Source organism: Sebastes umbrosus, chromosome 1 (genome assembly GCF_015220745.1).
Source record: "Sebastes umbrosus isolate fSebUmb1 chromosome 1, fSebUmb1.pri, whole genome shotgun sequence".
Taxonomy (NCBI): domain Eukaryota; kingdom Metazoa; phylum Chordata; class Actinopteri; order Perciformes; family Sebastidae; genus Sebastes; species Sebastes umbrosus.
In genome coordinates this window covers 19,170,749-19,185,075 of record NC_051269.1, presented here as the reverse complement: position 1 = coordinate 19,185,075, position 14,327 = coordinate 19,170,749, and the positions used below count along the sequence as shown (strand labels likewise).

General features: G+C 38.8%; 1 protein-coding gene across 2 annotated transcripts; it reads left to right on the top strand.

The window, feature by feature from the left end:
• Nucleotides 1–165: 165 nt before the first annotated feature.
• On the top strand, nucleotides 166–12,334 carry hp1bp3 (heterochromatin protein 1, binding protein 3). 2 transcript variants are annotated; one of them, XM_037778839.1, is made up of 13 exons: nucleotides 166–328; nucleotides 818–899; nucleotides 3,597–3,777; nucleotides 4,546–4,608; nucleotides 4,719–4,875; nucleotides 4,971–5,114; nucleotides 6,718–6,777; nucleotides 7,303–7,442; nucleotides 7,966–8,056; nucleotides 8,281–8,440; nucleotides 9,437–9,548; nucleotides 9,812–9,976; nucleotides 10,886–12,334. In XM_037778839.1, the coding sequence occupies exons 2-13, from the start codon at nucleotides 833–835 to the stop codon at nucleotides 11,406–11,408; spliced, it is 1,863 nt and encodes a 620-aa protein (XP_037634767.1). In that variant the 5' UTR covers nucleotides 166–328; nucleotides 818–832; the 3' UTR covers nucleotides 11,409–12,334. The 2 variants fall into 2 exon arrangements, with proteins under 2 accessions (XP_037634767.1, XP_037634776.1); XM_037778848.1 differs by lacking the exon at nucleotides 4,546–4,608.
• The last annotated feature ends 1,993 nt before the right edge of the window (nucleotides 12,335–14,327 follow it).

Genomic DNA, 14,327 nt, shown 5'->3' with positions numbered 1-14,327 from the left:
GTTAAATTAACTATGTGTTCAAATTGCATTGACCTGTATAGTAGAGGATATCAAGTTAACTCAGAATAAGGACATAAAATCTCAGTAATCTCAGTTTTCATTAGCTTAAATCGGCTATACAACAGCAGATTTCAAAGGTTAGTGTCGGTAGTTGGGGATCCTTTCGACGTTGCTGTGTGTGACGCAGCGACGTGCTGGTGTGACGCAGCGACGTGACCAACGGGACCAACGGTCCTAACGGGGCGGGGCTCGTAAACAGAGAAATCTAAATAAAGAGATCGTGCAGAAATTTACTCCAAAGTATCTCACTTTTCTCCACAAGTCAAAGGTAAGTTTGACCCGCGTTACACACAGGTTACTACCTAAACGTGTAGATGCATGAATGCGCTGCTGTAAAAACCACATAGTCCGGTGTTTTCTACTCTAAATGAGTCTTTATATCTGCCTGGTGCGACGCCATTACTCTGTGTGTGTGTGTGTGTGTGTGTGTGAACCAAAGGCACAAAATGGCGAAATTTGCCGAAAATTTCCAGCAACTCATGTCTTTTTCTCCTGTTTAAATGATAAACATGCATTCATAAAGGGTAGAGGGTGAAGTAAGGAGCATGGTGTTGTATTTAAGAAGGTTAAAGCGGAGTAAAAGCAGCCTTTCTTCTTGTTTTGTGTCTGTATAATGGGCCTCAATGAATGAAGTGGGTTTGGCGGTGTCGCCATGTTTAACCACGCACCAAACAGACTGATGGGCCTTAAACCAGTGCTGCTCATAATGTGCCTTTCCCACTGTGTTTAACTCTGTGTTCATGTTCCTCATGCTCAGGTTAATCTCAGTGTGATGCCGATACGCCGAGCAGCAGCGACTCCGACCCCGGAGAAGCCCCCCTCCGCTGCAGCAGAGAAAGGTAAAGACTGGCTCGAGAGGTCGTCCATCACCTGGACAACAGAGCCCCGTGAACGCACCGTCATCAGGACTCTATGTGCAGCCCACTCACAGTGGGACTGGGTAGCAGTCTGCAGATCATGCATGTGTGGGCATGCAATGTTTGTTTGTTTTTATTTACAAACCTTGCATCACGGAAGCAAGTCTGCAGAGATGGATATAAAAACCTAAAATAAAATGTCAAATTCTGCAATATTTTAGTGCTTTCATGCAGAGTTTAATAAGAATTGGATAATATCATACCTAATAATAATAATATCATAATATCATACCTTTCATCACAGAAGCAAGACTCCAGATATATAAAAACCTAAAATAAAATGTCAAATTCTGCAATATTTTGGTGCTTTCATGCAGAGTTAAATAAGAATTGGATAATATCATACCTAATAATAATAATATCATAATATCATACCTTTCATCACAGAAGCAAGACTCCAGATATATAAAAACCTAAAATTAAATGTCAAATTCTGCAATATTTTGGTGCTTTCATGCAGAGTTAAATAAGAATTGGATATTATCATACCTAATAATAATATGATAATATCATACCTTTCATCACAGAAGCAAGACTCCAGATATAAAAACCTAAAATAAAATATCAGAATCAAATACTCTGCAATATTTTTGGTGCTTTCATGCAGATTTAAATAATAATTGGATAATTGCATATCTTTGAGGGAAAAAAAATATATAATGTTGATGTACTGGACAAGGAGGAAGAGTCAATTACATTCAGGATATTGCATCAAACCCTTTCAAAATAAGAGAGAAAAAAACACATTTAAGTTTTGATGCCAAACAAAAACACTGATGGATGGCCTAACTATATCAGATACAGCCAATCGGCAATCACAAAGGCCAAATAATGCACCACAGTATGGAAATCAGACAAAACAAGGAAAATCACCTAAACAGGAAGGCAATCCAGGCACTCCAAAATATCAAACAAACTGGGCATGCAATGTTTGTTTTTTTACAACCTTTCCTCACGAAAGCAAGTCTGCAGAGATGGATATAAAAACCTAAAATAAAATGTCAGAATCAAATACTCTATGCAATATTTTTGGTGCTTTCATGCAGAGTTAAATATTAATTGGATAATATATCTTTTAGGAGAAAAAAAAATATATATTTAAGTTAATATATTGAACAAGGAGGCAGAGTCGAATACATTCAGGATACTGCATCAAACCCTTTCAAAATATTTATTTAAGATGCATATGTGGGCATGCAGTGTTTTTTTTGTTTTTTTTACAACCTTTCATCACGGAAGCAAGTCTCCAGACCTGGATGTAAAAACCTAAATAAAATGTCAAATACTGCAAAATGTTTGTGCTTTCATGCAGAGTTAAATTAGATAATATATCTTTGAGGGAAAAAAAATATTATGTCTATATATTTTGGACAAGGAGGCAGAGTCAAATACATTCAGGATACTGCATCAAACCCTTTCAAAATAAGAGAGAAAAACACATTTTAAGCCATTAACCCAATGTTTTGTTGCTAAACAAAACACTGATGGATGGCCTAACTACATCAGATACGACCAATCAGCAGTCCCCAAGGCCAAATAATGCACCACTGTATGGAAATCGAGACAAAACAAGGAAAAATCACATGCTGGAGAGGCATTACAATCCTGCACAACCAGAGCAGTAGCATTGACCTTTAAGATTCAGGATGTTTATTGTCACGCCGGTTATACAGGTACAATGGTGTGAAATGCTTTTTGCTGGGAAGCTCCATTAAAATAATAAATTATATTACAATTATAAAAGGAAATACTTTGTACCAGGGCATATTAAGAACATATACATATCAGGAAGTATGAATGTACATATATAAGAAATACTTTGTCCCATCAGTACGTTTTTAGGAGGAAATACAGCAACATAACATAAAATTGTCAGAGACTTCTGTTGCATGTTGTACCTTCTCTCTATCCCATGTTTCCTGTCCCTACATCAGTGCCCTGACTCAAAATGGGTGGCAAACTTTTATTTGTAGGTGACAACGTTATTACCCAACATGTACTTCTAAGATAATTTACATATTTGTCTGTCATTATGCTGTTTGTAAAGCTTCAGCAGTGGTCACTCGAGCTAAATTTCTAACTTAAAGGTGCTATTGATAACATTCAGCCACTAGATGTCGCATTCTCCCTCCCCCGTTAGTTCCATTGCATTTACTTCACAACAAGTCGTTGCTGGGCACTTAGCGTCAATCTCAGCCATTTTTTTCCACACTAACTGACAACTCGGAGATACCACGTGAACGTCGTTATGCTATTGGCCCGCAAGCCTTGTTAGAAGTGGGAACCAAACGTCAGATATCTTCCACAGAGAAAAAACAAAACATTCATTTTGGACCCGCCAACATTTTTTAATGCTTAATTCACAATCATATATATATATATATATATATATATATATTTTAGGAAAAGCCTCTTTTTTTTATTTAATTTTTTTTTAAATTAAGTATTTAATAATATTTTTTTTTCATTTATTTAAAAAAAAAAAATCTTCTACATAAATATGTTATCAATAAGATCTTTAATTATTTCCCAGAGCTACTTAAAAGATTGTTGTGATATTCACAGCGTTATCGCACACATACTTTTTGGTCTTAATTTCAATGGTTTCCTCCTCCACAGAGGCTGAAGCATCCTCAGAGGAGTCCCCCTCTGCTGACGACGAGGAGCAGGCCGCATCTTCGGCTGCGCCGGCCGAGGGCGAGGAGGGCGACGCCGCTGGCGAGACGGAGCCCACAGAGAATGGAGATAAGGCAGAGGGAGCCGCGGAGGAGAAGGGTGAAGAAGGGACAGAGAAGAAAGAGTGAGTTTTCGACAGAGAGCTAGTGTGCAACTCTGAACGCTGCGATATTTCACTTTGATCAGCACTTTTATCTGTTTATATTATCCTTACCTCTGCTGGATAACGGCAGGCTGCTCCCCTCATGGTTGCGGTGTTGCATTACCAAAGGCTGTGATCTGTCACAGCCACATTCATTAGACAGATGTATTGGTCCCTTTGTCCGCAAGTCTCGGAGGAGTCCAGGAGGAGAGGACGTAAGCATCACGAAAGTTTGACGATTTGTTACCGGCTCAGTCCACATCTCAAAGAAATGGCAGCATTATCTACTAAAAGCTACATAAATAATGAAGAATAATGCGAAGAAAATATTTTTGTTTTGCCCACTTATTCAAAAATAAATAAGCAAAAATATCTTCTGGATTTTTTAAACAGCCCTGCCGTTTATTTATAGATGATCTAATTGTAATTTATAAAGCCTCATGGACATATTTTCTTTATGAAAATGCAATGACCTTTGTTTTGACCTTCCCTCAAAAATATGTACTCGCATATTATAAGGAAACCAGTGGGGGAGAAAAACCTCACATTAAGCGATGAAATATTAGTGATATTCAACCTGGCTTTCCACATAAATAGCTTATAATTTCTCCTCCATTCCTTCTCCCAGACATTGACAAAGCAAACTTTACCTGACACTAGCGTAGCAATTCAGGTAGAGTCAAATTACCATGGTGATCATTAAGACAGATGTTCTCAAACTTCATTTTGTCTTTCCCGTCGGTGACAAAGGGACAAATGCAAGGACTGCGCGGCTGGACAGTGTGCAACACACTGCTATGTTCTCCTACTAAGGTGAGGATGTGATAAAGATAAGGGTGGTAACAATCACAGTGAAATATCGCTGCTAAAGAATCGAACCACGTCACTGAACTTGTGTCTCGCTCCCCCTTTTTCGGCGGCAGGTTGAAGGATGGCTACAAGTACGAGAAAGCCAAAGTCAAGAAGGTGAAAAGGACGATCCCTGCGTGGGCTAGCGTCACTTCCAGCAAAAAGCTTCCCGTCGCCAACTTTGCAGGCACTCAACACAAAGTGGATAATATCCTCATCGAAGCTATCACGGTGTGTACACACCCTGTAAATCCGTGAACAGTGGTTTGTTTTTTCTTCTTCTTGTTTAAAAAAAAATCTGATTTCCTGTCCTCTTTCTTTTACAGTCTAGTAATGACAAGTCTGGAGTTTCATACCAGTCCTTCATGAAATATCTTCTGAAGAAATACCCAGAGATGGAGCTCAGCAAGAAGAAGTTTCTCATCAAGAAAGCAATGAAGAAACATTTGGAGAAGGGCACCATCAAACAGGTAAGGAATGTTAATTAGCTGGAAAATGTCTAAAATGTTCATACTTGTCCCATGCAAGGATGTAGATAACAGCACCGTTCTTAAATCGAAACATTTTCAACATAGACATTATCAAATATGTGTACTTGGCAATAAATGCAACTGACCCTTCAGAAGCTGACTCATTTTAAAACCAGAATCCTGTAAACAGGGATTACCAGTTTTGCTGGTGTTGCTGGAGTGTAGACTTCCCTAAATCCACTAAAGAGAAGGATAGAGCTGCTAACGTTAACCTAAACTCTGATATCATCCAGGACCAGCTTCCACACAGTGGGGAAAACTACATTGTTGTGAACAGGCCCTTTTTTCACCATGACTTCTAACGCCACAAAATGAATGTACTAAGAAATACTGCTCAGCCTAGGAAGTAATGCTGGGATTGGTTACTACTGTAGGCTGTAAGCTAGTTCGCTGGACTAACATTTGCAGGGTACATTAGAACAGACAAACACACCCTTTAATCCTTTATTTAGGCCTTTGCTCTCATATTTTGTTATGTTTTGAAAGGATAAAAAAATACACAATCCACAAAACTTTTTAAAGCTGAAGTGTGGAATTTTGGTCTCCCCCTGCTGGCAGTGAGAGTAATTAAAAATAGTATTATTTGAATTTGAATTACATAGGGATCGACCGATTATCGGCCTGGCCGATATTCTGCATTTTGTTGATTATCGGTATCTGTATTTTTCTTAACCGATAAAATAAATTAATTTATAAATGCGCTACTTTGGCTCTGATCAGCCTCCTCTCTGTGTCAGCCTGCTGTCAGTGCTCTCCACTGTGCAGTCTGGCTCAATGTTCCGCCCACAGCACTATCTGATTGGTTACACGTCATCAGCAATAACCAATCAACACTGAAGGCTGCTGATCCACAGCCGTGCAGAGAAAAACACACAGACAGACTCAGCCCCGTTGAGCGAGCGGTGCTGCTTTCTCTCGGTAAGACGGAAGATATTGATTATAAGTTGCAACAAACATCCCAATCCTCTATGCTGAGGTTGCAAAAACACCACAATCTTATGATCTATTTATATGCTGACAAGCATGTCTAGTTTCCCGGTCCCCTGTAAAGGTATTGGGTAATAGGCTGACATAACGTGTGACCAATCAGAGAGCTGCACAGCTGTAAGTGAGTGAGCGAGCAAGGTAAGTTGACAGCAGTTTGTGTACTGCACACTAAAACAACGTTGTTGTGGAGTCAATTAACTAATCGTTGTGAGAACAAGTAAGGTATATCAGCATTCTTCAAGTGCACCAGCACGGAAATATCGCCCCAGACACCACCACTCAGGTATACTCGTATACTCAGAAATACAGAGAGCTTCCCTGGTGGCAATAGGCTTAATCAGCATTGTGCACACTCGTTCGGCAAGGGCTTAAATATAATGGACGTTCATTTATATGTAAAAGGCCCGCACTCTAGCTTTAAATCTTAAGTAACGCTCTTACTAGAGCCCTATGCATCCCGCTTGACCGGCTTTACAAATGGTCTATTTCACAGATGTTCATTGAAATGTGTCTGGTCTGCTTACTTACTCTTGTTTTTTATCTGTCTCTCACACAGCTGAAGGGTAAAGGCCTTTCAGGAACCTTCGCCATTGGGAAGGTGTCCATCTCGACTAAGGTATGTTACAGCAGAAGTCTGAAGTGAAGTGATGCACAATAGTTGTGCCGGACTATTTCTTGGCAGGAGCAGCAACATCCTGGAGGTCGTGCTGGTTGCCTAGCAATAGATTATCATTGTGTTTATACTTGGGTTTTTGTACAGGTTAAACAAATGAGATAAAACATGAGTTAATTATTGGGCTTTGGAAGTGCTGGGTACTGTTGGACAGAGTCCTGTTTCCAGCCTCTGTGCTAAGCTAAGCTAACCATCGACTGGCATTGATCTTCTCGTCAACTCTCGGCAAGAAAACGTATTTCCCCAAATTTTGAACTATTTCTTAAAGTCATGAGTTAAGTTTTAATCATAATAGTTTGGACTGCAGGGTTTCTTTATTGACAGTAGGAAATCCCAGTACAATATCACATAGATCTAATCCCTATGTCAATGACGTAGTTTCAACAGTTTCCTTTTTGCCATTTTCTCCTGTGAGACTGGGATGTGATTGCTCTTAATCATCATGTCTGTAAACGGATGGTGTTTCAGAAACCTCCTCTGAAGTCTGAAGCTCTGGGAGATGCTCTTCCTCTCATCATCACTCGGCTCTGTGAGCCCAAAGAGGCCTCCTACTACCTGATCAAGAAATACCTAGAGCAGCACTTCCCCAACTTCAACATCGCAAACAGGTACGGAGTATTTTTTTCTTGTTGAATGTTGTTTAATGGAACTTTGCAGACAACCAGAGCAAAAACGAACAATTATTTTCATTGTTGATTCATATGTTATTTGTAATTCTAATAAGCCTTTACATTTTCAAAAGTTTCCAATTTTTTTTTAAGTCCAAAAAAAAAAAAAAGTGAACTGTTGACAATATAAAATATAGTAGATGCAAGCAAATTGTTGCATTTGAAAAGCTGTAACCTGCAAAAGTGTAATATTTACCATGACAATGGAAGATAAATCCATCCCTGACCTATACTGAAATTAATTAACTGTCAATTAAAGTTTTTTAGCATTACAGATCATTGGTGGTCACTAAAAGCTCCAGACATACTCTAGATTTAAAATGGAAAAACTACATTTTAAAAGATAAACCTCAAAGATGACACAGCCATACGCTGGATTTTAGTGGCTCAGTAACTTATAAAAAGGGGTGTGTCAAGCTGTGTTATTATTGAATATATTAATGATTAACTGGTTTGTCCTCAGGCCAGACATCCTGAAGTCAGCCCTGGTGAGGGCAGTCGAGAAAGGACAACTGGAGCAAATCACTGGGAAAGGAGCCAGCGGGACATTCCAGGTAAAGCTCTCTATAACACAGTCTAATTCATTTTTGTTCCAAAATGAGTCCCTGGTAGCATAAACATTTTACAGTTCTAGTGATGGGCAGTTGGCAACATGAAGAAATTAGAGAGAGCCACTATGGTGGACAAAGATGTAGCTGACAACACGGTTAAAAGCTACAGATTCAATGAAGTGCAAATGACCTGAGATCCTAAAAATATTTATATCCGACTGTCCCAGCTGAAGCGTTCTGGGAACCAGGTCCTGCTGAAGGGCAGCAACATGGAGGACGCCATCACAGCCGCCATCACAGCCATGAATGAACCTAAAACCTGCAGCACCACCACTCTACGCAGATACCTAGTGGACGCAAACAAGGATAGAAAGGAGTACCAATTAGGTAAGGCCCCCCCCCCCCCCCCCCCCCTCTCTCTCTCTCTCTCTCTCTCTCTCTCTCTCTCTCTCTCCTGCTTCCATGTCTTAGCAGGACTTCTGAATGCTTTTTCAGGTAATTACATATTGGGTTAAGTTTCAAATGATTGGTTTCCAGTTGGAAAGTACACTAAATTATTCAAAATCAAAAGTTTGTCTGTTTTTTGTTCATGTTGAGAACAATGGATTCCAATAGTGACCAGTTTCATCAAAAACATGGAGGTTAATAAAACATTACAAAACCACACCTGCAGCATAATCCTCCTCTCTGCTGTCTATCCGCAGTGACGCTATGTTTCCGACACGCATATTTTCACCCATATCTGGTCAAATACCCCCCCACACTCATACAATCACAGTTCAAATTAAATTTAATACGTACAGTAGTAAGTGAACGTTCATAACGCTGTGTTGTTCGGCCCTGTGCCGATGAACCTCTAGCTACTTCCATCTGTCCTATTGTAGTTTACTGATTGGCTTGCAGGCACGTCAGTCAATTATTTCCTCTATAAACAAAATGCAAGACTCAATACAGCTAGTTCTCACCAATGCAGGAGGCGAGCACGCTTAAAGCCCCTGAAAACATTGCTGCAGATCTTAAGAATTTCTCCATAACACTAAATATTCTTTAGGAAATGCGCAAAAAAAGTGCCAAAGGAGTGATGTGAAGGCATCCATTTTTTACCTTTTTAAAACATGAAAACTGATCACTGTTTATTCCATTGTAACAACACGAATGCAAGCTGATCACAGCAGCTGTTCTCTGTGGAGAATGAAACAAACTTTTACACCCACGTTTTGAGCTTACAAGAGCTTGATGGTGTCACTTTAAGAGCTTGTTTTGTAAAGTGTGCTTTCTTTTCATTTTGTAACATTAAACTTAAATACACTGCGTGATGAGCTTTTGTTAACAAGGTTTGTGCATCCAAAATGAGGTCACTAAAAGGGGAACTCTTTTCTTTAGTGGCCAGTCTGAGGAGGACCCTGACAAAGTGTAAAGTCCTCGGCTGGATGGAGCAGATCACCGGTCACGGCTTCACAGGGACCTACCAGCTATCCTTCCCATTTTACCCGAGGTATGGCAACTACTTTTGGAGAAAAGGGTTCTATTATGTAAAGATTTGAATACTCATATCTTTTTTCTTTATCACACTTTGTCTCAAGGTTATAATTTGTATTTCTTTAGTCAATTCAGTGAGCTTTCCATAGTGTATGTAGTTTGACAAAGTGTATTTCTTTTCCATTTGAATCCAGACTGATGAGTCAGCAGTTTGCTTTGGACAGAATATTCACAAAAAACTGAACACTCAAGATTTTTTTTTTTTGTTTTCTCTTTCAGCCCTACCATCCTGTACCCAGACAAGTTCAACGAGCCTCCAAAGAAAAACGCTCCCCCTGCAACCAAGCGGAGGCGGACAGTTGAATCTTCTGACGAGGAATCAGAGGAAGAAGAGTCTGAGGAAGAGGAGGAAGAGTCTGAGGATGAAGCTCCCTCTCGGAGGAGGTGGGTGTTGATCTGAACTTAGTATCTCTAACACAGGGTTGAAGTCTGCACCTCCATCATTTCTAATGACACTCGTGAAAAGAGTATTGGCTGCACACTGACTCAAAACCATAAATCTATTTAGATGGACAACTTTTTGATCCCAATCACATCTTCATCAGGTCAAAATGTTAACAAGTGGTTACAGCATCTGTATATGTGTACCAGTAGGTTGTTGTGAAATACACTTCAGAATAATCAACAATTCAAGTAGTACACAATGAAAATGCACATTAACCCCAAAGAGTCGAATAACAGAGACAATATATCAACAACATTTTTTTATGGTTGAGGCTATGGACATTTACCAACAAGAAGCTATACCGTAAATAAATCGAAATTTCCAAGAAATATTTTTATATTTCACCACATATTCCTGGTTCAGACCTCTTTAGTGTCAGTTTGTTGAGGGGTAAAGATGTAAAAACTTTCCCTTTTGGAGAAGAAGAGTATTAATGTCCTCAGCCGTTTTTAAAGAGGACCTAATATGCTTATTTTCAGATACATACTTGTATTTTGGGTTTCTACTAGAACATGCTTTAATGTACAGCAGTGTTTCTGTGGGGGAGAGTTACTCCCTTTGACTCGGACTTTGGGCTTTGTAACTTTGCAGACCTTTTACATGCACAAAAAACTATATAACACACTAAAGGAAAGGGAAATAGCACAAAGGCATAATAGGTCCCTTTAAACATGTTGACCTGACTCAGATCCAACATGAATCTAAATAAATGTGTGGTTTGGAGTGAGTGTGCAGACATTACTCTTTTAATTGATGCTGTTTTCTAATAACGTTGCACCCACATGTGATGTGTTTATAATTACATTCCTTCTACTCAACTAAAAGCTTCCTGTTCAAATTCCTTCTAGAAAATCTCAGAAGAGGCCTCCCCCCAAGGCTCGCCGCCCCCCGCCGGCCAAGAAATCTCGGAGCGCAAGTCAGACAAAAGCTAAAGGCAGGGGACGCCCCCTCGCAAAGAAGTCTCCCGCCAAGAAAGCAGTGTCGTCAGCCAAGAGACGGGGAAGGAAACCGTCGGCCGCAAAGAAAGAATCCACACCGCCACCTAAAGCCACGCCCGTCAAGAGGGGAGCTCCCGCAAGAAAGCCCAAAACACCAGCTGTTAAAAAACTGGCCAAAAGGGGGGCCAAGCGACCGGTGTCCCGAGATTCATCCCCCGAGGAGGCTGTGGTCGCAAAGGAGACGACGAGGAGCGGGTCCAAGCGATCCAAGCCTGAAGAGTCCTCTCCAGAGAAGCCCGCGGCGAAAAAGCCGGCGACCAAAGGCGGCTCCAGGCGGCCCGAGCCCGAAGAGTCATCCCCAGAGCCTGTAGTCAAAAAGGGGGCGAAGAGCACCAAGCAGTCAACTCGTAAGTCCAAGAGAGGGAAATACTGAGCCCAGGAGCACCTTCCACGAACTGGGCCGCTCTGAATCTGCAGCAGTCTGCCGCTTCGTTTCAGTGCTCTCTCGCTCTCTCTTTTTATCATTTTCTCCCTTTTTAACAGGGCAGTAGTTTTTTTTTTTATTTCTATTGTAGATTAAGAATGTTATCCTACCAAGTTTACTGTACACTGAAAGTTTCTGAATTTCCTTTTTAATCACCATGTGTAGAAAAGCTCAGTTAGTGTTGCCATTAAAACAGACATGTGACCAGCTGCCAGATCGGGAAGCATAGCGAGATCCGACAAACTGTAACTAGAGCCATGTAGTGACTTCCGTTTTTATATCCGTTCCTCGCCCGCTCTTGAGTTGTTGGCAGCACACGTTCCTAATATCAAATGAAGTCAGATATCAGTGTTTGAAGGTTGAAAAGAAATGTCCATTTTAAGTTGAGATATGGGTTGAAAAGATTAAACCTTTCCTGATATTAATATTTTATAAAACAGATTTTAAGGTTGTTGTCCTGGGATGAAATTACGATATTTTTGGCCGTGCAGTCCTGCATCAGAATCAGAATTTTTTTATCCATCTTATGATTATATTATGAATTATTGTGAACAATGATTATTTGTTTATTTAAAACAAAACAAAAAAATGCCCCCAGAAAAGATCAGGCCTGCAGGTGACAGGTTGAGGATGAAACACTGTTAGTATTCATTTCATTGCGGAAAATGTCTTTTTTGATATGTGTGTGTAACAAGCATATACATAACTTGATTTTATTGCTTCACAGCTGTAATTCAGTACCAAACTGTAAGAAATGTGTGTTGTGAATATGAAAAAGGAGGATAATAGCTCATACATACCCTGCATGCATGTATTCCTTGTGTTGTTAAGCTTTTTTTTTCCAAGTCATTAATAAAATGGCTATATTTGTAAACTCTTGCTGTGGTTTTATTTAGCTTACAGGGAGAACATTTCAATATAAAAGCGCACATTTTCCTGATTCCAGAACATAAAGTAGTATTAGGTATTGAACTTGACGATTATCAGTCATGAATTGTTTTAACAGTTTCTTCGTTCTGCACAAAACTACACGCTGTTGTATAATGATGTATACCTGTAGGTCGGTGCTTCAGGGCTGCTGGGACTAGCAGGGGTCTTTGAAGGAATTTAAAATAATTAACTTGACGATTTAAATGTTTTACCATTTAATCATCTCACTTCCTCAGGGTTGTTATTCACAAAAACAAATAGTTAACTATAACAAAAAAAAACAAGGGAATGTCTTTACCTAAAAACATTAAGTATTTTACAGCCTACTTATTGTTTAAAGTGGAGTGTATTGTACTGTTTGATTTCTTGAGAAAACAAAGTTTTTAATTGCATTTTTTTATGTTTTAATATTATATTTTGCCACTTTTATTAATTTAACTGATTACATTCCTTTTTGCATATTTATATCAAAATTATTAAAACTAAATAGTACATTGTTTCAGTGTGGAAGAGAGGTTCAAGGAAGCTGTGCAGTGGTGGAAAGTTAGTATATTTATTTACTTATTTGTACTGTGGTATGTCAATCTTAGGCTATTTTTACCCCACCACATGTCAAAAGGAAATATTGTACGTTTTACTTCCCTAAATTTAGTATCTGACAGCTATAATTAGCCTACTAGATTTTTTTGGGATTGAGATTACATTTAAAAACGTTATAAACTTAAAAATAAAAATGTGACTAATATTACATTTATTTTACAATAAAAGATTAAACCAGTGGCTCCCAAAGCCTTTGTGGGCTTGTGACAAAATCAGTGTCTGGTTGTGGCCCATGGTCACGTCTCAGATATCTGAGTTGTCTGGAGCTGCACCAAACAAACATTACCTCTTTAAACTTCTCAGAGGGTTTAATTAAAATATCCGAGCATCCAAAATGTAACAAAAAAGCAAATATTCTAGAAAAAAAAAAAAAAAAAAAGAATGTGAATTTGTACAATAAAACTTTGTTTTTTATTTTTTTCTACCCCATTTACCATCTCATGAGCCCAAGATTCATCTTGTGGTCCTTTTCTAACCCCAAAGTTAGAGAACATTGGATTAAACTACTGACCTGTACACAGGTAAACAGTAAAATGTCAGCATTATCAAGATTTATTTATTTATTTCTTTATTTGCACATATATAAAACTGCACAAAATCCAGTCACTGAAAAACAAACAAGAAATGTGTCAGGAGAGGTCAAGAAGCCACAGGCTTATACAAAGGACCTCCCCCAACCCAGGAGAGAGAAAAAAAACTAACAAAAAAGGAAGAAAGATCTAAAATAACATAATTTTAAAAATACAACAAAAGTTAAACAACAACAAGAAGTACACAAAATGTGCAGAAAAACCCTAACCAAACAGTGGAAAACAATCCAATAAAAACATTGAAATACATACAAAAAACAGAACATAAAAAAAGGAAATATATCTAAACATATCCAAAGATAATTAGACATCAAGAATTAAATGTGATGATAATTTCCTTTTAAAATGTTCTAAGGGTAACGAGCTCTTGATAACAGGTATTTTGGTGTTCCATATTTGTACACCACGATATCTGAGGGAGGACTGGCCATGTCCAGGTGAAGATGATTAGCCTGTCTAGTATTATGTGAATGAATTTGAGAATTAGATTTAAAGAAGTTGCTAAACGATGATGGTAAAGAAGAAGGCAAGATAATATATTTATATATAAACACACATATCTGATGAATATTTATGTCATAAACTGAAAGAATGTTCAGTTTCCTGAACAGTGGAGCAGAGGCCTCCTTAGAGTTTGACAAAGTTGCCAGTCTTACAACAAATAAAGTTTATGAAGATTGGAGGGGTATGTACTTGCCCAAACAATATTACCAAAAATCAAATAGGGATAAATCATGGAATAATATAA

Coding starts and splice junctions, on each gene's coding strand:
- hp1bp3 (XM_037778839.1), top strand. CDS start 833: ATGCCGATACGCCGAGCAGCAGCGACTCCGACCCCGGAGAAGCCCCCC. Junction 5,115..6,717: donor AGAAGGGCACCATCAAACAG/GTAAGGAATGTT, acceptor TCTCTCACACAG/CTGAAGGGTAAAGGCCTTTC. Junction 8,441..9,436: donor TAGAAAGGAGTACCAATTAG/GTAAGGCCCCCC, acceptor TCTTTTCTTTAG/TGGCCAGTCTGAGGAGGACC.